The sequence below is a fragment of the Microtus ochrogaster genome, chromosome 4, assembly GCF_000317375.1.
Source record: "Microtus ochrogaster isolate Prairie Vole_2 chromosome 4, MicOch1.0, whole genome shotgun sequence".
In the NCBI taxonomy this organism is placed as follows: domain Eukaryota; kingdom Metazoa; phylum Chordata; class Mammalia; order Rodentia; family Cricetidae; genus Microtus; species Microtus ochrogaster.
The window spans coordinates 4,946,076-4,966,833 of NC_022011.1; the positions used below are offsets into that span (position 1 = coordinate 4,946,076).

The 20,758-nt window shown below is 53.2% G+C and overlaps 4 protein-coding genes across 4 annotated transcripts in view; all 4 read left to right on the forward strand.

The window, feature by feature from the left end:
- Positions 1-8,816, forward strand: part of Slc12a4 (solute carrier family 12 member 4) — a 23,756-nt gene extending 14,940 nt beyond the window's left edge. The window contains exons 7-24 of the mRNA XM_005345438.3: positions 472-713; positions 853-1,067; positions 1,620-1,784; positions 1,865-1,963; positions 2,227-2,284; positions 2,612-2,786; positions 3,127-3,245; positions 4,691-4,789; positions 5,040-5,159; positions 5,469-5,573; positions 5,807-5,975; positions 6,370-6,565; positions 6,680-6,849; positions 6,931-7,062; positions 7,139-7,246; positions 7,687-7,871; positions 8,002-8,135; positions 8,248-8,816. Of these exons, the coding sequence (XP_005345495.1) occupies positions 472-713; positions 853-1,067; positions 1,620-1,784; positions 1,865-1,963; positions 2,227-2,284; positions 2,612-2,786; positions 3,127-3,245; positions 4,691-4,789; positions 5,040-5,159; positions 5,469-5,573; positions 5,807-5,975; positions 6,370-6,565; positions 6,680-6,849; positions 6,931-7,062; positions 7,139-7,246; positions 7,687-7,871; positions 8,002-8,135; positions 8,248-8,339 (2,583 nt within the window). The 3' untranslated portion in view covers positions 8,340-8,816. The remainder of the gene's footprint in view (positions 1-471; positions 714-852; positions 1,068-1,619; positions 1,785-1,864; positions 1,964-2,226; positions 2,285-2,611; positions 2,787-3,126; positions 3,246-4,690; positions 4,790-5,039; positions 5,160-5,468; positions 5,574-5,806; positions 5,976-6,369; positions 6,566-6,679; positions 6,850-6,930; positions 7,063-7,138; positions 7,247-7,686; positions 7,872-8,001; positions 8,136-8,247) is intronic.
- Positions 8,817-8,988: 172 nt separating this feature from the next.
- On the forward strand, positions 8,989-12,345 carry Lcat (lecithin-cholesterol acyltransferase). The gene is made up of 6 exons (XM_005345441.2): positions 8,989-9,182; positions 10,074-10,230; positions 10,308-10,423; positions 10,521-10,616; positions 10,696-10,920; positions 11,760-12,345. Exons 1-6 carry the CDS (start codon positions 9,029-9,031, stop codon positions 12,332-12,334), a joined length of 1,323 nt encoding a protein of 440 aa, XP_005345498.1. The 5' UTR covers positions 8,989-9,028; the 3' UTR covers positions 12,335-12,345.
- A 2,101-nt stretch (positions 12,346-14,446) lies between these two features.
- Positions 14,447-16,793, forward strand: Psmb10 (proteasome subunit beta 10). Its single transcript, XM_005345443.3, has 8 exons — positions 14,447-14,502; positions 14,706-14,793; positions 14,879-14,976; positions 15,091-15,231; positions 15,497-15,612; positions 15,726-15,784; positions 16,371-16,522; positions 16,619-16,793. Exons 1-8 carry the CDS (start codon positions 14,447-14,449, stop codon positions 16,728-16,730), a joined length of 822 nt encoding a protein of 273 aa, XP_005345500.1. The 3' UTR covers positions 16,731-16,793.
- Positions 16,794-18,476: 1,683 nt separating this feature from the next.
- Positions 18,477-20,713, forward strand: Ctrl (chymotrypsin like). Its single transcript, XM_013353617.2, has 7 exons — positions 18,477-18,600; positions 19,095-19,198; positions 19,288-19,367; positions 19,790-19,871; positions 20,026-20,206; positions 20,284-20,417; positions 20,509-20,713. Exons 1-7 carry the CDS (start codon positions 18,549-18,551, stop codon positions 20,668-20,670), a joined length of 795 nt encoding a protein of 264 aa, XP_013209071.2. The 5' UTR covers positions 18,477-18,548; the 3' UTR covers positions 20,671-20,713.
- Positions 20,714-20,758: the final 45 nt, after the last annotated feature.

Sequence of the window (20,758 nt, forward strand, 5' to 3'; positions counted from 1 at the left end):
TATATATATATATGCTGGGTGTGAACGTGCCACCTTTAATCCCAGTATTCAAGAGGTTGAGGCGGTGGATCTCTGTGGCTTCAAGGGCAGCCTGGTCTACACAGTGAGTTCCAGAACAGTCAAAGCTACATAGTGAGATACTGTCAAAAAAGAAAAGAAAGAAGAAAATGTACAAAGTTCTTGGTTTTCAGGATGCTCTGGGGATGTAACCACTGCCAGAATCAGTTTAGAACGTCTTCATTATTCTAAGAGAAACTTCATTAGCAATTAGTCAATCTCCCTTCTTCCCATCCCTTAACAGACACTAGTCTGTGTTCTCTCTCTGTGTGGATTTGCTCTTCTGGACATTTCATACACTATTGGTCTTCTACGGTTGGGTTCTTGTAGACAACATTTTTAAAAAGAAAACCAAATGACGATTTCAGTCCCCAGACAGAAGCCTTGAACTGGAGCTCTGTCTTCTTGTTGCAGACGTACATTGCTCCACCAGCTGCCATCTTTCACCCATCGGGCACTCACGACGTGTCAAGTGCCACCTTAAATAACATGCGAGTGTATGGGACCATTTTCCTGACTTTTATGACTCTGGTGGTGTTTGTTGGTGTCAAGTATGTGAACAAATTTGCCTCACTTTTCCTGGCCTGTGTGATCATCTCCATCCTTTCCATTTATGCTGGAGGCATCAAGTCTATTTTTGACCCTCCTGTGTTTCCGTAAGTAGCTAGGGCATTTGTCCAGTCATTGTGCTGACACCCTTTCTAAGCCTCTGATGCTCTGTGTATTCCTCAGATTTCTGGGTGGGAACGGGCTGGGACTCCAACCGAGCAGGTGCCAGTGCTTCTCTCCCTGCAGGGTATGCATGCTGGGCAATAGGACCCTGTCTCGGGACCAGTTTGACATCTGTGCCAAGACTGTTACGGTGGACAATGAGACAGTGGCCACCAGGCTGTGGAGTTTCTTCTGCCATGGCCCCAACCTTACTGCTGACTCCTGTGACCCCTACTTCTTGCTCAACAATGTGACCGAAATCCCTGGCATACCTGGGGCAGCTGCTGGTGTGCTCCAGGGTGGGTCCTCCCTCTGGTCTCCTAAGCCCACCATACCCCCAGTCCCCAGGCTGAGCAGCAAAGCAAAACACAGAGCTGTCCTTGTATGCCCAGATCAAGGCAGGCGGGGCAGGCTTGGCGGCTTTCCCTGCTCAGTGGTGTCCTTTTAGCCTGGCTCCTTGTAGCTGAATTTAGGGTGAACAGAGCCTGTTTGGCCAAAGTCCCAGGCCCACAGTGAACCCTGTAAAGTTCTGGCATTCCCTTTTGCCTGGCTACCAGCCCCTGATGCAGTGGGGGATGTTCCCACAAGAATCATAAAGGGCCTCTGTCTGAGAGTCGGGCAGTAATGAGGTCCAGGCCGACGAAGGTTCGGTCACCTTTATCTGTTATAGTTGTAACAGGACAGCATCCTCTCTGGCCAAAGCAGTCCTATGGAAGACTCGATAGTCACTGTGCTGAGGCTGTCCCTAGAATTCCTCGAGCTCCCCTGCATCTGTAGGATCTTGCTGGGCTGCCCCAGACTTCTCTGGGGACACCAGTGGTGCTATAGTGGTAATGCTCCTGCCTCTACAGAAAACCTTTGGAGTACTTACCTGGAGAAGGGTGAGGTCGTGGAGAAGCATGGGCTGCCCTCTACAGACTCCCTTGGCCTGAAGGAGAACCTGTCCCTGTATGTGGTGGCTGACATTGCCACATCCTTCACTGTCCTGGTTGGCATCTTTTTCCCTTCTGTAACAGGTAAGGTCTTCATGCCCACACGCTTAACCCTACCCCAAATTCTAGAGACTCCCTGAGGGAATCTTGTCTGTTTTTTGGAGGCATCATGGCTGGCTCAAACCGCTCCGGGGACCTCCGTGATGCCCAGAAGTCTATCCCAGTGGGGACCATCTTGGCCATTGTTACCACTTCACTTGTGTGTATCCTTACGTGGTATTGTAGGGCAGGTGTCAGGAGGGACTTCTTTGTATATAAATTGCCAGGCAGTGTGTGCAGACACACCACACTCACACAGGCATGGTACTTAACGTCCTTGCACACCACTGAGACTGCATGTGTACACCACGGGACCTTCTGATATCTGCAGGTCAAGGCTATGACTGGGAAGGTCTCTAGGACGCTGTGTGGGGAATGAATTGGGGCTACAATTTGGTAGACACCTAGTTTCCTTAATACAGCCCAGACTTCAGCAGCGTGATTCTCTTTGGTGCCTGCATTGAGGGTGTCGTGCTCCGGGACAAGTGAGTGAGCCATGCCCCTCCCTGTCGGCTTTTTCTGCTCTCGCTCCAGCCCATCCCTCACCACCCATGGCCCCACACATCTCAGGCAGTTGACTCTAGTAAAAATCTGTGTAACCAGTAGGTCAGGACCCTCCATGACTTTTGCCTCTGAGCTGATGGTGATGTTACCATCAAGGATGAGTTAAAGGGCAAAGATGCAAAGTCCAGGGCTGGCAACTGGCCTCCACTAGCATTTAGAGTCCTTCCTCTCAGCCTTTCTCACTGAGGCCCCACCCAGGGCTTAGAGGGCTTCTCATCAGGAGCATGGTCTGAGCCTGGCCTCTGCAGGTACGGTGATGGCGTCAGCAGGAACCTGGTGGTGGGCACCTTGGCCTGGCCTTCGCCCTGGGTCATTGTCATCGGCTCCTTCTTCTCAACATGTGGTGCTGGCCTCCAGAGCCTTACTGGGGCGCCACGTTTATTGCAAGCCATTGCCAAGGATAACATCATCCCCTTCCTCCGGGTAAGCCCTCCTGTGTGCCCCACAGCCTTGATGCTCTTGGCCCCTCATCCTGGCAAGGGGAGGGCAGATTCAGATGCAGCATGGCTAGCTACACTGGCCCAGGCCTTGGCAGTCATCCAGAAGGAGCTGCTGAGAGCTTCTCTGACCCTGTTTGCTGTTAGCAGTGTTGATTAGACCCAGAGTCTGTGGCTTGTCTGTGCTTCATCCAGAGCAGAGCAGAGTTGGAGAAACTTGTGCCTCCTATAAGGATGGGCATGGGGCTGGGACCAGTTGAATGACTGGGGGCTGCAGATGTAGGCAGTGGAGGTGGTAGGAACAGCTCCTTTTCTGGTGCCCGCAGGTGTTTGGTCATGGGAAAGCAAATGGCGAGCCAACGTGGGCACTCCTCCTGACGGCACTCATCGCTGAGCTGGGCATCCTCATCGCCTCCCTGGACATGGTGGCCCCCATTCTGTCCATGTGAGCTGGGGGAAAGGCAAGGGGTAGTCTTAGGGAAAGCTCCTTCATCAGCCAAGGACCCCAGCACCTCCCATTGGTCCTGCCTGGTGTCTAGGGTGCCACTGGGAGATGGGCTGGGCTAAGGGGGAGCTGGCAGGTCTGTTTACCCAGAAGCCAGCCTGGTACATCCACAGAGGCTGAAGAAACCAACAGACCCTGTCTATGCCCATGGGAGCAGAAGGACAGCAGATGCCAGCTTTGAAGAGGGCGAGCACCTGGTTGCCTTAGCCAAGCCCTCACTGCCCCATCATTATTTTCAGTGTCCTGTGAGCTGAGGAGATGAGTGTGCTCGCGCCTTTCAGGTGTGGTGGCCAGCATGCTTCCTAGGGATCTCCGAGGCAGTTTGGTTTCTATACTCACCTATGCCCATGTTGGGGCCCTCACCCGTTCTGCCCCACAGCTGATGGTCCGTCCTCGTTCAGTTATAAAGGGGCTTTGCTTTACACACTCGGCTTACAGACCTGACAGGGCTGCCTTCATCCTGAGCAGCCTCCAGCCCTGTCCCCAGCCAGACTGGTCACATCCGAGTTCTCCTGTTACCCTAGCTCTCCCAGCTCCCCACAAAAGTGCATACCTCAGCTATACTTGGTTTTTGTTTGTTTGTTTGGTTGGTTTGGTTTTTTGTTTTGTTTTGTTTGGTTCTTGGTTTTGAGATAGGATTTTTTGTGTAGTTTTGGAGCCTATCCTGGAACTCACTCTGTAGACTAGGTTGGCCTCAAACTCATAGAGATCCACCTGTGTCTGGGATTAAAGGCGTACGCCACTGCTGCTCAGCTAAGCTATTCTTGCTGTAGGCATCTTGAGTGGTGTCTTTCTTGCCTAAGCTAAAGGAAATAGGGCATCCTCTGTCATGTGACTCTTGCTGGCAGTCCCATGTTGGGACTTACTCCCCCATGGGAGTTCCTGCCCCCTGATATCTCCCTCCCTCTGTCCATTCTCTTCATCACTGAGGATGGAGTTTGAAGGCCTGTCCCCTCTCTTCCTCAGCTGACTCCTCAGAAGGGCTCACACAGCCTGCCTTGCCCATGTCCTACACACGCAGCACAGCAGCCCCTGTCTCTTCAGAACAAAATTATATAGTCTTTGTCCTGTTTTCCTGACAGCCCCCATTCTGTCCCATGGAGCGTCCCCTGGCCTTCCTCGACAGTCCTGTTACAACCTTCCCCTCATTATACCTGGACTTGGCTCCTTTCTCACCCCTCTGCCGGTGAATACTTCCCCATCCTCTGCCACTTGGCTCTGAGGGCATTTTCTCGATACTGCCATCTGCATCCGGCCATAGGAGTGGGTGCCTGGGGGATAGGAGCCATGGTATGGGTCAGTTTCTGGATCAGGTGTAGCCTATTTTCAGGTGCCTAGAGGTACCAAGGAAGCTCCTGTGCTCCAGCTGCCTCCCGGTCCTACAGGTTCTTTCTGATGTGTTACCTGTTTGTGAACTTGGCCTGTGCTGTGCAGACGCTTCTGAGGACCCCCAACTGGCGGCCCCGATTCAAATACTATCACTGGTGAGTGCCTGCTGGATCCCTGGCGCAAGTCCCTTGATCATTGGCCCTCCTGGGGAAGCCATGAGACCCTTCTTAGAAGACATCTGAGTTTCCCAGGCCTTTGCTCCTGAAATACTATGAGGGGGATTCTCCGCACACTTGGCCTGCTTCTCACGTTCCGGCTTGTGACTTGGGACCTGTAAGGGCCACCAGAGTGTGGGACAGACTGTGGCCTGGATCCCCCACTCTTACCCTCTCATCGCCTGCCCAGGGCGTTGTCTTTTCTAGGCATGAGTCTCTGCCTGGCTCTCATGTTTGTCTCCTCCTGGTACTACGCCCTAGTCGCCATGCTCATCGCAGGCATGATCTACAAGTACATCGAGTACCAAGGGTGAGTGAGGGGCTGCTGGCCAGCCTGGCAATCGCCTGGACAGCTCTGCCTGTGCCTCCTGAATGGTTAGAATGGGCTGAGTGCCGGGTTGGCGATGGCAGTCAGGGCCAGCTTTGCTTTTTGGTCTGTAGTTAAGGGGCTGTGACTCTGGGCCTGGCCTTCCTTCAGCCTGTATTCACATAGAAACCCCTGGGTCCAGGGCTAGGAGTGCAGCTCCACAGTAAAGTACTCACTTAACATGCAGAAGAGGGAGGGAGAGAGGGGGAGGGAGGGAAGCATGGGCTCAGTGTCTTGTGGTGGCATCTGCAGGGCTGAGAAGGAGTGGGGCGATGGGATTCGAGGCCTGTCTCTGAGCGCTGCGCGCTATGCCCTGCTGAGGCTGGAAGAAGGGCCTCCGCATACCAAGAACTGGCGGTAAGTCCATGGCCTGACTGGTGGGGCCGTCTCAGGGTTCTTAGGGAACGCCGAGGGTGGGAGGTCCTAGAGTTCTCCCCCAGAGTCTATAAGAGGTACCCTCCTGCTTGCTGAGTCCTTGCCTCTGTGCTTCCCAAACCTGTGGGAGTCCAGATTCTCTGAGAATGAAAGCAGAGGACTCTTGGGAAAGGCCAGGCCCTCATCTTATGCTGCCGACTGTCTAACCACCGCAGGCCTCAGCTCCTAGTGCTGCTGAAGCTAGACGAAGACCTCCATGTGAAGTACCCCCGCCTTCTCACCTTTGCCTCCCAGCTCAAGGCTGGGAAGGGCCTGACAATCGTTGGCTCCGTCATCCAGGGCAGCTTCTTAGAGAGCTATGGTGAGGCCCAGGCTGCTGAGCAGGTAATGGCCAGGGGTGGGAAGACAGCTTAGCCAAGTCAGTGGTGACTGGGGTGCAGCAGGCATATATGGGAGGGAACCAGTCTGGGCCACGGTGGCCAACCAGGTGGCCAACACTGCCACTGTCTTCAGGCTTGAATGAGTATAGTTGTCCCACCTTGAAACCCTTACAAGGTTTCCGATGAGACCCACTCCCGAGAGTTGTCTTTTGGCGTCCGTATGATGTCGTGTGTTTGCACTGTATTTACATTCACATACACACGTCACATTAGCACACACATAAAATGCATGCAATTCAGAAAATAGAACCTGTGGGCCAAGGTCTTCCCTATTAGGGATCCCAGCTGGGGTGGAAACAGGTGGTCCTTGCCTTTTGATGCTCTTGTATTCCCCACAGACAATCAAGAACATGATGGAGATTGAGAAAGTTAAAGGCTTCTGCCAGGTAGTGGTGGCCAGCAAGGTTCGAGAGGGACTGGCCCACCTCATCCAGTCTTGCGGCCTGGGCGGCATGAGACATAACTCCGTGGTGCTGGGCTGGCCCTACGGCTGGCGACAGAGTGAGGACCCACGTGCCTGGAAGACCTTTATTGGTGTGTGAGGGTCTGGCATCTAAGCTGGGCCAGGGACCAAGGGCCAGGGTTAAAGTGAGGTGGCAGAGACCAGAGGGTCACAGGCTGGCAGTCAGCAGTGACCCTCCTCCCTAGACACTGTGCGCTGTACCACAGCTGCCCACCTGGCCCTGCTGGTGCCAAAGAACATAGCTTTCTACCCCAGCAACCACGAGCGCTACCTGGAGGGCCACATTGACGTGTGGTGGATCGTGCATGACGGAGGCATGCTCATGCTTTTGCCCTTCCTGCTACGCCAGCATAAGGTGTGCTGGTTGGTTGGGTGTGGGTGAGGGCAGCTGGGCTCTTGGGAAGCCAGGTGTGGCTGAACCGCTTCATCGCGGCAGGTTTGGAGAAAGTGCCGCATGCGCATTTTCACTGTGGCCCAGATGGATGACAACAGCATCCAGATGAAGAAGGATCTAGCCGTCTTCCTGTATCACCTCCGCCTGGAAGCTGAAGTGGAGGTGGTAGAGATGGTAAGCTTCCTGCCCTGGCCTCGCCCTGAGGATCCAGGTCCTACAGCCTGGCCCTCATAGCTTCCCCTCTCTCCAGCATAACAGTGACATCTCTGCGTATACCTATGAGCGGACCCTGATGATGGAGCAGCGGTCTCAGATGCTGCGGCAGATGAGGCTGACCAAAACCGAGCGGGATCGAGAGGTAAATGGCTGCCCTGGTTCAGGCTTGGGTCATGGCCAGATCACACCTTTGGAGACACCATCGCCTGGTGGAGGTATCAGGATGACTCATTTGTCCAGGCATGATGGCTTAAATCCATAACTCCAGCACAGGAGGTTAAAACAGGTGAATTCCTGTGAGTTCAAGGCTGGCCTACTCTGCATAGTGAGTTCCAGGCCAGCCTAGGCTACATAGTGAGACCCTGTCTCAAAAAACAAACAAAAAGCTGGGCATGGTGGCTTATGGCTGTAATTCCAGTACTTAGGAGGCTGAGGCAAGAGGCCAGCTTCCTTTAAACTAACAAAACCCCTCACCTGCTCCACCTGAACCAGAACAATCAGTGCCCATATCCTAGAGGCAGGGTGGTCATGCCGGGCCAGTCAGGCCCCCATTTTCTCAGAGTACACTGTGGTTGTCCTCAGGCCCAGCTGGTCAAGGACAGACACTCAGCCCTGCGGCTAGAGAGCCTTTACTCAGACGAGGAGGACGAGTCTGCAGCGGGGACCGACAAGATCCAGATGACGTGGACCAGAGACAAGTACATGCCTGAGCCCTGGGACCCCAGCCATGCCCCTGACAACTTCCGGGAGCTGGTGCACATTAAGCCGTGAGTTCAAACGATGTTGAGGTCTTGAGTGGAGGAGGAGTGGGAGTAGGCAAGCTGTGCAGGTGGGCCAGGGACAGAGACCTCTTTGCTAGGAAGCTCTCGGTAGCCTGTGATCAACTGCTCTCTGCAGGGATCAGTCCAATGTGAGGCGCATGCACACTGCTGTGAAACTCAATGAAGTCATTGTCACACGTTCCCACGACGCCCGCCTGGTCCTGCTGAACATGCCTGGCCCCCCTAAGAACAGCGAGGGTGATGAGAACTGTATCCTTTTGTGTAAAGGCAGACAGTGGGGTGCTATCCTCTCCTGGAGGTGCCCACGGGTGGGTGGGAGGTGGTGGTCCTGTGGCTGCCTCCTTGACCTGATGCCCTGCAGACATGGAATTTCTTGAAGTGCTAACTGAGGGCCTTGAACGGGTGTTGCTGGTGCGTGGAGGTGGCCGTGAAGTCATCACCATCTACTCCTGAGGCCAGTGGAGTCTTGTGGCCTGGAGTTGGGGTGTCTAGGACAACAACCCCCACCCCTACACCTACTTGCCAGTTCTGCTTTGCCCGGCCTTGCTCTGGACCAGCTTTGCTAGGTCTCCTGGGAAACCAAGCTTGGACCTGGCAATTGAAATGGATCCGAGGACCCGTGGGACCGTGGGGGATATAGGGACTTTTCCTTCCCATACCCCAGTATAGGCCTACCCTGACTGGTGAGGGTTGACATGGGATTTGAAGTCCCAGTCTGGCCCAGGAACGTTATTTATTGTATATTTATTGTTTGGATGTCATCATCAGAGAAGAGGGGAGGAACAATAAGAGGGGAAATTGAGCTGGGTCTGCCTGCAGGAAGACCTGGCTCAGGCTGCTGTGGACAGAGACCCTCATCAAGCCAAGTGGAATGGAGCTGGCCAAGCTGAGCCTGACTTTTTTCAATAAAACATTGTGTACTTCTGGGCCTCCTGCTGCCCCAGCTCTTTTTCCTCGTGGCGCCAAGGGAAGAAAGACTGAACTGAACCCAAACCCAGAGCCAGATCCCTAAGGCTATGCCCCTTCCTGGCCACCCCCATTGGTGGTTCTGCCCCTCCCTCTGGCCCTGGGGCCCCTCCCATCCCCGGTCTAGATAAGGCCAGCCCAGGACTGCCTCATCTGGCAGTAGGCACTGGGCTGGAATGGGGCTACCTGGCTCCCCATGGCAGTGGGTGCTGCTGCTTTTGGGGCTGCTGCTCCCTCCCGCTGCCCCCTTCTGGCTCCTCAATGTGCTCTTCCCCCCGCACACCACGCCCAAGGCTGAACTCAGTAACCACACAAGGCCTGTCATCCTAGGTAAGCCCCCACTAGGTCCCTGATGCATCGAGACCTTGGGGACCCTGGGTCCTAACACCTGACAGCATCAGATGCTGTCAAGGTTCTTCCGCCTCCACCATTAGCCCTCATGCCAGACTTGGTACGGGGAAGGGTCAAGGGTTTGATCTACAGAGACACTGCCCCTTTCCCTTCACACTCTTCTGTCTCCAGGTTGTCTTCTTCAGGGGTTTGGGATGGGGTGGTGGTCGGCGAATGGGATGCAGTTTGCCTACGGCTTTGGACAGGGCAGCGTGAGCTGTGGCCAACTCCAGACACACTGGATACTGGGTTAAGCCCACTGCTTCCTTGGCTTCTGCCTTACCAAGGACAAGACACCTAGTCCAGGACAGGACAGCAGAGGTCCAGAAAGGCCTGCCCCTTGCTCTAGGCCCAGCCCCTGTTCCCCTGTACCTATTTGTTCTCTCTTTGGACTTTGGCAATAATGGAAAGCCAAGCTGGATGTTTGTTTTGTGGGGGCGGAGGGCAGCGGCCTTGGTTCCTGCACCTTCCCTGCCTGAAGGGAGTCTGGAATTTGCAGAACTGGTGGGACTGTAAGAAGTGTGACTGAGGCCAGGCGGTGGTGGCGCACGCCTTTAATCCCAGCACTCGGGAGGCAGGGACAGGCAGATCTCTGTGAGTTCGAGACCAGCCTGGTCTACAAGAGCTAGTTCCAGGACAGGCTCCAAAGCCACAGAGAAACCCTGTCTCGAAAAACCAAAAAAAAAAAAAAAAAAAAAGTGTGACTGAGAGAGGATACGTGTCACCAGAACCCTGAGGGTGCGGGAGATGGAGGGGTGGGCTTTCTTGGTGATAGGGTTCGGGGTGTGGAGAGAAGCTAAGTCCAGACAGAACAAAAGCTGGTGCCCACAGTACCTGGCTGCCTGGGGAATCGTCTAGAAGCCAAGCTGGATAAACCAGATGTGGTGAACTGGTTGTGCTACCGCAAGACAGAGGACTTCTTCACCATCTTCCTGGATCTCAATATGTTTCTACCCCTTGGGGTGGACTGCTGGATTGATAATACCAGGTATGTCCCATGTGCCCTACCCAGCCCCTACACATTACCCTTCGGCTGCTGGCTGCTAAATGTCCCACTGTCCCTAGGGTTGTCTACAATCGCAGCTCTGGGCGCGTGTCCAATGCTCCTGGTGTACAGATCCGTGTCCCTGGCTTTGGCAAGACCTACTCGGTTGAGTACTTAGACGACAACAAGCTAGCAGGTGTGTGTGCTCGGGGAAAGGCAGGGGCTCTTCTTGGCTATCAGGCTGGCCTAGCGGTGTCATAAACAGAGCCCCCTATGTTGCTGCCTCCCCGCAGGTTACATGCACACACTGGTCCAGAATCTGGTTAACAATGGGTATGTGCGGGATGAGACGGTGCGGGCCGCACCCTATGACTGGCGTTTGGAACCCAGTAAGTGCTTGCAGGTGAGGGGCTGGGGTATGACAGGTGGTCCCAGACCCTAACTATCCTGATGTCTACCCATCTCCAGGCCAGCAAGAGGAATATTACCAGAAGCTGGCAGGGATGGTAGAGGAGATGCATGCTGCGTACGGGAAGCCTGTCTTCCTTATTGGGCATAGCCTGGGCTGCCTACATGTGCTGTATTTCTTACTGCGCCAGCCTCAGTCCTGGAAAGACCGCTTCATTGATGGTTTTATCTCTCTTGGGGCTCCATGGGGTGGCTCTGTCAAGCCCATGCTGGTCCTGGCCTCAGGTGAGGAGCTTTTGATCGCTGTTGTCCTGTGTGGGGTGAGGAAGGGATGAAGCAGATCACAGAGCTGGCTGTCACTCCAACTATGCTCACAGTGTCGCCCAGGGAAATTGTCTGTGGGGCATACCGGCTGCCCAGCTCCTTGAAGACAGTACCATTAGGATGTCTTCTTGCAGAGTCTTTAGTGATGATAAGGGAGGTGATGGAGGAAGTCAATCCCAGTAGTCTGTCAGCTTCTGATCTGCTCTATGTAGCCCCAAGTCCTCTGGCTTTCAGCTGCTTTTTGCTCCCTGGAGCCCCATGCCCAGGAATCCGTTTTATTGAGGACGTATTTGCCACAGCATAGCCAGACCTCATGCTCTGTGTTTTTGAGTAGCTTCCCCAGGAACCCAACACTAATACTGAGTACCGTTTTATACTGGGCACAGCAAGGCCCAGCCTTCACTGTGGAAGTTCACAGTCTAGTGAGTAACTCACCAGACTATGTCACTGACTGTAAACAGACACCATCTAATCCTCCAAAAATACAATCCTGTGACCATCGTGCAGCATAGGCCCCGTATAGGACCTGAGGAAGAATAGCCAGTACACACGCATGCGCACACACACACACACACACACACACACACACACACACACACACCACAGATCTCACTCTCTTTAACTGACACACCATTTGAGGCCCCATAGCTCTGGCTTACAGAAGTAGCAACATGGCCTCTTCAAGTTTGAGCACCTGACTGGACACCAGGCCTGCTTTGGTCTGGGTCTTGGAATCAAGGTCAGGACAGGGCCCGGACAGGGCTGAGTGCTTCCTGTCCCACTGGGCTCTGTATCCACAGGCGACAACCAGGGCATCCCGATCATGTCCAGCATCAAGCTGAGAGAGGAGCAGCGCATCACCACGACGTCACCCTGGATGTTTCCAGCCCGCCAGGTCTGGCCTGAAGACCACGTGTTCATTTCCACCCCAAACTTCAACTACACAGGCCAAGACTTCAAGCGTTTTTTTGAGGATCTGCATTTTGAAGAAGGATGGTACATGTGGCTGCAGTCACGTGACCTACTGGCGGGCCTCCCTGCGCCCGGTGTGGAAGTGTACTGTCTGTATGGTGTGGGTCTGCCCACACCCGGCACCTACATCTATGACCATAGCTTCCCCTACAAAGACCCGGTGGCTGCACTCTACGAGGATGGGGATGACACTGTCGCCACACGAAGCACTGAGCTCTGTGGCCAGTGGCGGGGCCGCCAATCACAGCCTGTGCACCTGCTGCCCATGAATGGGACCGAGCATCTCAACATGGTCTTCAGCAATAACACACTGGAACATATCAATGCCATTCTCCTGGGTGCCTACCGTCATGGTACTCCTGCGTCCCCCACTGCCAGCCCAGGTCCCCCACCCCCTGAATAAAGACCTTTGCTGTTATAAGTCCTGTGAGTTGTGGGTTTAAATGGAAGGCACTGCTAGGATCCTTAGATTCATGTATCACCCAGCCCAGAGGCGCACGAGGTGAGATGGGCTTTGCTAAGCCTGCCATTGAACTGAACAATGAGAGGTATAGCATCTCATTGCTCTGGTTGAGCTGCTCAGAAAGCCTGCCCTTTGCCTTCCTTCACAGTACCTGTGCCAATATTCAAATATAGGTACAGCTGTTGGAATGGGACACAGAGACATATGATTCGAATTCTAGTTGGATAAGAGTTTAAAATAGGCCCAGCATTTTGGAGGTGGAGGCAGGCGGATCTCTGTGAGTTCGAGGCCAGCCTGATCTATATAGTTCCAGGATAGCCAGGGCCACATAGACCTTGTCTCAAAAACAATAAATAAATAAATAAATAAATAAATAAATAAATAAATAAGGCTGGGCTATGGTGACGCACACATTTTTAATCCCAGCACTAAGGAGACAGAGACAGGCGGATTTCTGAGTTTGAGGCCAACCTGGTCTACAAAGTGAGTTTCAGGACAGCTAGGGCTATACAGAGAAACCCTGCCTTGAAAAAACAAGACTAAACTAAATAAATCAATAGAGTTTATAATATGGGAGCTGAGAGCTGGAGAGCTGTTAAGAATGTAAAATTGGGGCCAGGCGGTGGTGGCGCACGCCTTTAATCCCAGCACTTGGGAGGCAGAGGCAGGCGGATCTCTGTGAGTTCGAGACCAGCCTGGTCTACAAGAGCTAGTTCCAGGACAGGCTCCAAAACCACAGAGAAGCCGGGCGGTGGTGGTGCACGCCTTTAATCCCAGCACTTGGGAGGCAGAGGCAGGCAGATCTCTGTGAGTTTGGGGTCAACCTGGTCTACAAGAGCTAGTTCCAGGACAGGCTCCAAAACCACAGAGAAGCCGGGCGGTGGTGGTGCACGCCTTTAATCCCAGCACTTGGGAGGCAGAGGCAGGCAGATCTCTGTGAGTTCGAGACCAGCCTGGTCTACAGAGCTAGTTCCAGGACAGGCTCCAAAGCCACAGAGAAACCCTGTCTCGAAAAACAAAAAAAAAAAAAAAAAAAAAAAAAAAAAAAAGAATGTAAAATTGGGGCTGGAGAGATGGCTCTGAGTTAAGAGCACTGGCTGCTCCTCCAGAGAGGTCCTGAGTTCATTTCCCAGCCCAGCAACCATAGGTTGGCTCATAACCATCTATAATGAGATCTGGTGCCCTCTTCTGGCATGCAAGCAGAACACAATGGTCTACAGAGCTAGTTCCAGGACAGCCAGGGTTAAACAGAGAAACCCTGTCTCGAATAAATAAGTAAATAAATAAATACGTTTAGAGCTAGGTGATGGCACTACACGTTTTTCTTTTTTCTTTTTTTCTTCTTTTTCCACTACACGTTTTTAATCTCTGCATTCAGGCCAGCCTGGTCTACAGATTGAGTTCCACCACAGCCAGGGCTACATGGAGCAACCCTGTCTCAAAAACCAAAAAGTCTAGGAAGCTTGGGATCTAAAAGAATGGCAGTTCAGCTAAAGAAGGCTTAATTTGGGGCTGGAGAGATGGCTCAGAAGTTAAGAGCACTTGTTGCACTTGCAGAGGACCTGGGTTTGGCTCCCAGCACCCACATGGTACACCAAATGGTTCACAATCATTCGTTCCAGGGAATCTAACGCCCTTTTCTGACCTTGGTGGGCACCTGGCATCACTAGAACACAATTAAACCTAAAAGGGCTTCATTTATACTTCAAGAGTTATGTGGTGGAGTGTTTTGCCTGCATATATGTATGGGCTTGCAGTCAGATAAGAGGAGGATGGAGGAACTGAGGAGCGCCATGGAAGACCTGGCAAGGGGTACAACAGCCCCTTCCTCAAGCTCCCTGGATCCAGAGGCAAAGGTGAAAGTGAAACAGAAGACGCATAAAGCGCCTGCAGCCTCTGAACTGGGGTGGAGGTGAAACCGAAAGTGGGAAGCCCTAAGCGTCCTGTACAACCCCACCGAAGCCGAGGCAGACGCTTTTCTGCTTCGCCCCACGGGCTTCCCTCTTTTCATCTGATCGACCCCCGGATCTCAGCTGGCTTCCCTGACCCGAGATGCTGAAGCAGGCAGTGGAACACAGAGGAGGCTTCTCTTTCGAGAACTGCCAGAGGTGAAGGGGGAGTGGAGTTCTAGTTGAGAGCTGCCGACAGTAGGCGGCCTTTTTTTACTGGTGGAAGTGGGGGAGCCTTATGTTGGGTGACCAAGTAAGGGCTTAACCCAGGAGATGAGGAAAGTAGAGATAGTTTGGGGGGGTCGGTTCAAGGGCTCTCCCTAGAAGCAGAATTGAAACGTGAGTCACCCCACTGTTTGCAGGAATGCGTCCTTGGAACAAGTCCTGTCTGGCCTTCGGGTCCCTCATGCACGCAAGACCGGGACTACCATCGCGGGACTCGTGTTCCGAGTGAGCAGGGCGATAGGACTGGAGGGTTAGGTTGGCGCCACTGCGGAGATCGTGTGGGCACTAAGGCTGGGTTCTTCCTCTGCAGGATGGAGTTATTCTGGGCGCCGATACGCGGGCCACTAACGATTCGGTCGTGGTTGACAAAAGCTGCGAGAAGATCCACTTCATCGCTCCCAAAATCTAGTAAGAATCCCCAGCTCAGTCCCCACACTCAGACAAACGCTGCACTGTCTGTCACTCACGTCCTCCTCTGTCCCTGCACGTCCCAGTCTACACCCACCATCCCTTTCTCCTCAGCTGCTGTGGGGCTGGAGTAGCTGCAGACACTGAGATGACCACGCGGATGGCAGCTTCCAAGATGGAGCTACACGCACTGTCCACCGGTCGTGAGCCTCGGGTGGCCACGGTCACCCGTATCCTGCGCCAGACACTCTTCCGGTGAGGAGGTGGGGTAAAGATGATCCCTAGCGGGGGTCATTTACTTGCAGGCAGGCGGGGTTGACGGGGTTAGGGGGGGGCAAGGAAAAGACGAGGCTGCTACTTGCGGAAGAAGCCAGGCCGGTGTGGCCAAAACTGAGTTCCGGAAGAAGCCACATCAACCATAGGACGCCAGGTCACAGGAAGGGGAGGGACTCAGATCTAGAACTGGCATAAGAGGCGGAGCCGGCTCCAGCTGGCACTAACAGCGCCCGCTTATCCACAGGTACCAAGGCCACGTGGGAGCATCACTGATCGTGGGCGGGGTTGATCTGACCGGGCCACAACTCTATGGAGTACACCCCCACGGTTCCTACAGCCGTCTGCTCTTTACGGCCCTGGGTGAGTGCTTCCCTCCTTTTCCCACGAATCCTGCCCCTGCAACACTACCTTCAAGGTTTGTTCCCCAGAGTAGGCAGCAACAGCTGACTTGAGATGCCCCTTTCCACCTGTAGGCTCTGGACAGGATGCAGCCTTGGCACTACTGGAAGACCGGTTCCAGCCCAACATGACGGTGAGCGACTTCTGTCCATTACTTCATGCTCACAGGTGGGGAGTGTAAAACAAAACAAAACAAAAAAACCTGGCCAAGTAAGGAAGGCTTGGAGGGGAAGAAGGTGACACCTGAGTAGGGACCGAATAATGCTGAAGGTCCAGTCAGTAACCAAGCTTAGACCACTGAGAGATGCTCACAAATGATTGTTAACTGAAGGAAGAGGTAAAGCCCAGTGCGGTTCTGTATGAGGTTTGAGGTCTGGACTTTGGAGTGCGATAGAAATTGGCGACTATGTGCTTCAGGAATAACTAAGGCCCAGAGAGACACTTAGTGACAGAGGACTGGATTGGTGGGTGGGAAGACCGCTGGAAGGGCCCTGGAAGTGTAAGGGACACTGAGAAGCTTGGGGGACCAGTGGGTGGAGGCAACACGGGGTTTGGGGAGAAAGCAAGTCAGAAGCCGAGGGACTGGAATTTTGACTGGCAGGAGAGAAAGGAGGTTGGGCTTGCACAAATGTCCGACTGTCTAGGCTTCAAGATTAACAAAGTCCCCAGGTTAGTGTGAGGCCACACCAGGCTCCCTAACCTCATTCACACTACCACAGCTGGAGGCTGCCCAAGAGCTATTGGTGGAAGCCATCACTGCAGGGATCCTGGGTGACCTGGGCTCTGGAGGCAGCGTGGATGCGTGTGTGATCACTGCAGCAGGTGCCAAGCTGCTGCGGACACTGAGCTCACCCACAAAGCCCGTGCAGAGGTAGGAGCAGGGGAAGGGAGGACCGCCGGCCGGGAGGACTGCTAGGCTGCATGCTGAAGGGCTGCACGCTGAAAGGCTGGCCCTCCTCTCTTCTAGAGCTGCCCGGTACCACTTTGCTCCTGGAACCACAGCTGTCCTGACCCAGGAAGTGAGGCCCCTGAACCTGGAGCTTCTGGAGGAAACCGTGCAGGCCATGGAGGTGGAATAAAGTGGCCTAAGACTTAGAGCTTGGAACAAGGGGGAATAGACCCGGGAAATACAAACACTTAAACAAAAGACTCTTGTCATTTTTGAGAGGAGTGGGACAAAGAGCCATAGGAGCTTTGTGCCTGGAGCATCTAAGGACCACAGGCCTGGTTCCTTCATCATCACCTCAGGGGTCTGTCTTGATCCCAGCTCTAGTCAGCACTACAGGCTTTGAGGTGGAAAGCTACATCCTGTCATCCCAAACCTAATTCCACACGGTGGAAGCATACCCCACTAGTCTCCATCTTGAACGACCCCATGGACAGCCCCTACTCATTGCCGTTCCCTGGCTTATCAGTGCTGCCCTATTGCCACCAAGTCCACCCTGGGTTCTAAAGGGGCTAAACTGCTGATAGAGCAACTGTTCCCTGACTCTAAGGCTGGTGGCAAGTTCTCACCAAGCACCCCTCATCCACTACAGTGCCTCTAACTTTATGGCACCACTCAAATGACCTGGCATGTGTGAGCCACTGGTGAAAAGCTGGGCCTTGTCTGCACATGCGGGGCTGTGAGTAGGGAGATGGATTCCAAGCTCTCTGGGCTGAAAGGGATAGTGAACTCATGGGGGAAGATGACACATTTAACAAGAAATTTTTGCTAAGCATCCACCGAGAGCCCTGCCCCTGGGTTGCTGCTGGGAACATCCTGCTCTCAGAGTAGCTAAGCCCCACTGGGTCTTCAGAATGAATAAGCCACATTCTCCAGAGAGGTTCTTCTCCTCCAAGCTGGACATCTTTGGCCCCTGACTTTGTGTTCCCTGACATTTTATTATGAAAAAATGTATATGCAGTAGTAAAGTTAAGGGAACAGCTCACTAAGCATCCAAATGTCCATCAGGTTATAATTCATATTTTGTTGGATTTGATCTTATTTCTATCCACCTCTTTATTCATCCATTCACTTGTTGCACTTTTTAGACTGGGGTATTATTTTTTTTAAATCTTTATTTATTCATTTTACATCCCGACTGCCTTTCCCCTCCTTCTCCTCCTCCCAGTCCCTCCCCTAGGCTGAGGTATTCTTGAGTCAGTCAAAGCCTTTGATATTCTAGAAAAATTCAAGTCAACTCACCTGTTGCAACTCTGCACACAGAGACACCATCTCTCCATTGATTTAGTTCAGCCTGGAGCTCAATAACAAATGCACTGTGGACAGTTCTTGCCCATGGCAATCTGGGGTCTAGAAACAGATGTCACGGCTGTCACTCTTGTGCTTCCAACTTCAGTCCAGAGTCTGTCCCTGAGGGCTCACTCACACTTTTGGCAATATAGGCCTTAGAACTGTCCCATCCCACCTCTCTGACTCCTGTTCCACACTGATGAAGAATCCGAGATGATGTCTGTTAAGATTCAGAATCTCCATCCCTGGCCTTCACGGCAGAGGCACCAGTCATGGTACCTGTATGTTCTGAGCAGGCTTCTCTGGGAGTCCAGGACTCCTGACAGCCCTGGGAAACTTCATAATTCCCAGCCACCAGTTTGTTATTTTACACTAGTTACACATATGTCCTTAGTTTCCAGTGACCAACACTTGGGATAGGAGGTAGCTCAGAAAGCCAATAGGAAGGCAAGGCTTGGGGACCCACCTCCCCAAGGTGGGAACCTCACACATGGATACTTGATAATTCCAAGGACTTTGGCCTAAGAAGACCTCTCCTAGGCTGGTGTGGGAGTGTGTTAAGACCACACAGCTGGCCTAGTCTCAAGCCCAAGGCTTCTGCCCAAGGACAAGGATACCCATAAATAAAGCCAGGCCATTCTCAACTTCATTATCTTCCACAATGTTACTGCTCAGCCTAACCCTTAGCCTGGTCCTCCTTGGCTCCTCCTGGGGTAAGTGGGCTGGGGACCAATCCTGACCAATCAACTTAGGGCAACTTAGCTTCCAGCTCCTGTTTAGGGGACCAGAGGAGTCAGCCTGGCTAGAAGGAAAGTGGACAGTACAGGCAAAGTAAAACTAATGTACTTAGGCTAAAAAAACAAATGAGTCAGACGATTGAGCCAGACCTGAAAAAACATGGAAGATATGTATAGTCTAAGCAAAGCAGACTAACAGAAGGCCAAGGAGATGACCCCAGAGATCAGGGAGAAAGGTGGCCTGGAGAATATCAGCACCAGGCTGGTGGATGTGATGTGCACAGGGTTTGAGAGCTGGTAGGATGGGGTAGCCGAGACAGCTGTGTATGCCTAAAAGGCACTCAGGAGAAGGGCTAGTGAAAAATCCTCGAGATCTGGATCTCTCTGGAATACACAGTGTGGGGGCCTTGAGTGAGAAGGGATGGCGAGGTGGGCTGGGATGTGGATACTCACCACCCTACTATGCCCAGGCTGTGGTGTTCCTGCCATCACACCTGCATTGAGCTACAGCCAGAGGATTGTCAATGGGCAGAACGCAGTGTCAGGCTCTTGGCCCTGGCAGGTGTCTCTACAGGTACACACTCTAGGGGTGGGTCAGGGTCCTGTATGTTTTATGCCTATGGGTAACTGAAGCCCATTCATGTATCTGACTTTTGACCCTAGGAAACCAATGGCTTCCACTTCTGTGGTGGTTCTCTCATCAGCCAGAACTGGGTAGTCACTGCTGCCCACTGTGGAGTCGTGTGAGTGTAATCTACCTGCCCTGCCCAGTCCATCTCTTTCTTCTTCCTTGTAGCATCCCGCTACATACTACACATGACGGTCCTGTAGCGCCTGTACAGCGCCTGTACTACACCTGTAGCATACCACGGGACAGTCCGCAAGCCAGGCAAAGGGCTGGAGATTGAAACACACAAATACACAGAGACAGAGGTCATCCCTGAATTCCCCAAGAATGCCCCCTTTAATGTGTTCAGGGGCAGCTTATATAGTGCTCTGGTCATACCCCAGCTCTCAGAATCTTTCAGCTGCAGACCAATCAGAACCCACTCCCCTGCCATCAGGGTCTCGTGCTCAGAGCAGCTGCAGGCTGCTCAGAGCAGAAGAAAACAAGTTGTTTACAGGAATTTCAGGGTCTGAATTCCCATTTCCATTATTCTTGCAGTGCTGGACGACACCTAGTTGTTTTGGGAGAATATGACCGATCTTCCAATGCCGAGCCTGTGCAAGTGCGCTCCATCTCGAAGGTAAGTCCCTGGCTGCACGAGTACAAAGGACAATGGGCTTTAGGTGGTCTGCTTTGGACACAGAAACTCAAGCATACCCCGACCTACCCCTCGGCGCCAACCTTGGGTACTTGCGCATGCTCCAGCTTCCCATGGCTCTCTCCTGGCTCCGTAGGCCATCACACACCCTAACTGGGACCCCAACACTCTGAACAATGATGTGACCCTCCTGAAGCTCGCCTCACCAGCTCAGTACACAGCACGAATCTCACCAGTCTGCCTGGCTTCCTCCAATGAGGCACTGCCTGAAGGCCTCAAATGTGTCACCACTGGCTGGGGCCGCACCAGTGGTGTGGGTAAGAACTTGGGTGAGAATGAGGGGAGCCTGGAAGAAGCATCCTGGGCTAGCCTGACCACCTTTCTTGGCCCACAGGCAACGTGACACCAGCACGTCTGCAGCAAGCAGTTCTACCCCTGGTCACTGTGAACCAGTGCCGGCAGTACTGGGGTTCAGGTGTTACTGACTCCATGATCTGTGCAGGAGCCTCGGGTGTCTCTTCATGTCAGGTAAGCACAGGCACCCTGTCCTCTGTACTGTCCCATGGGATACTTCCTCAACTGCCATCTCAACTTTCCGAACCCTTTCCTTCCCTTTCAGGGTGACTCAGGAGGCCCCCTTGTCTGCCAGAAAGGAAATGCCTGGGTGCTAGTTGGCATTGTCTCCTGGGGCACTGAGAACTGCAATGTGAAGGCCCCAGCTGTATATGCCCGCGTGAGCAAGTTCAGCACCTGGATCAACCAGGTCATGGCCTACAACTAAACTGTCTGCAGATCCTTTCCCCATCCCAATTCAATAAAGACACCAGGCTCAGTTCTTTTGTGTAGCCTTGTCCTCCATCTTGGCTTAG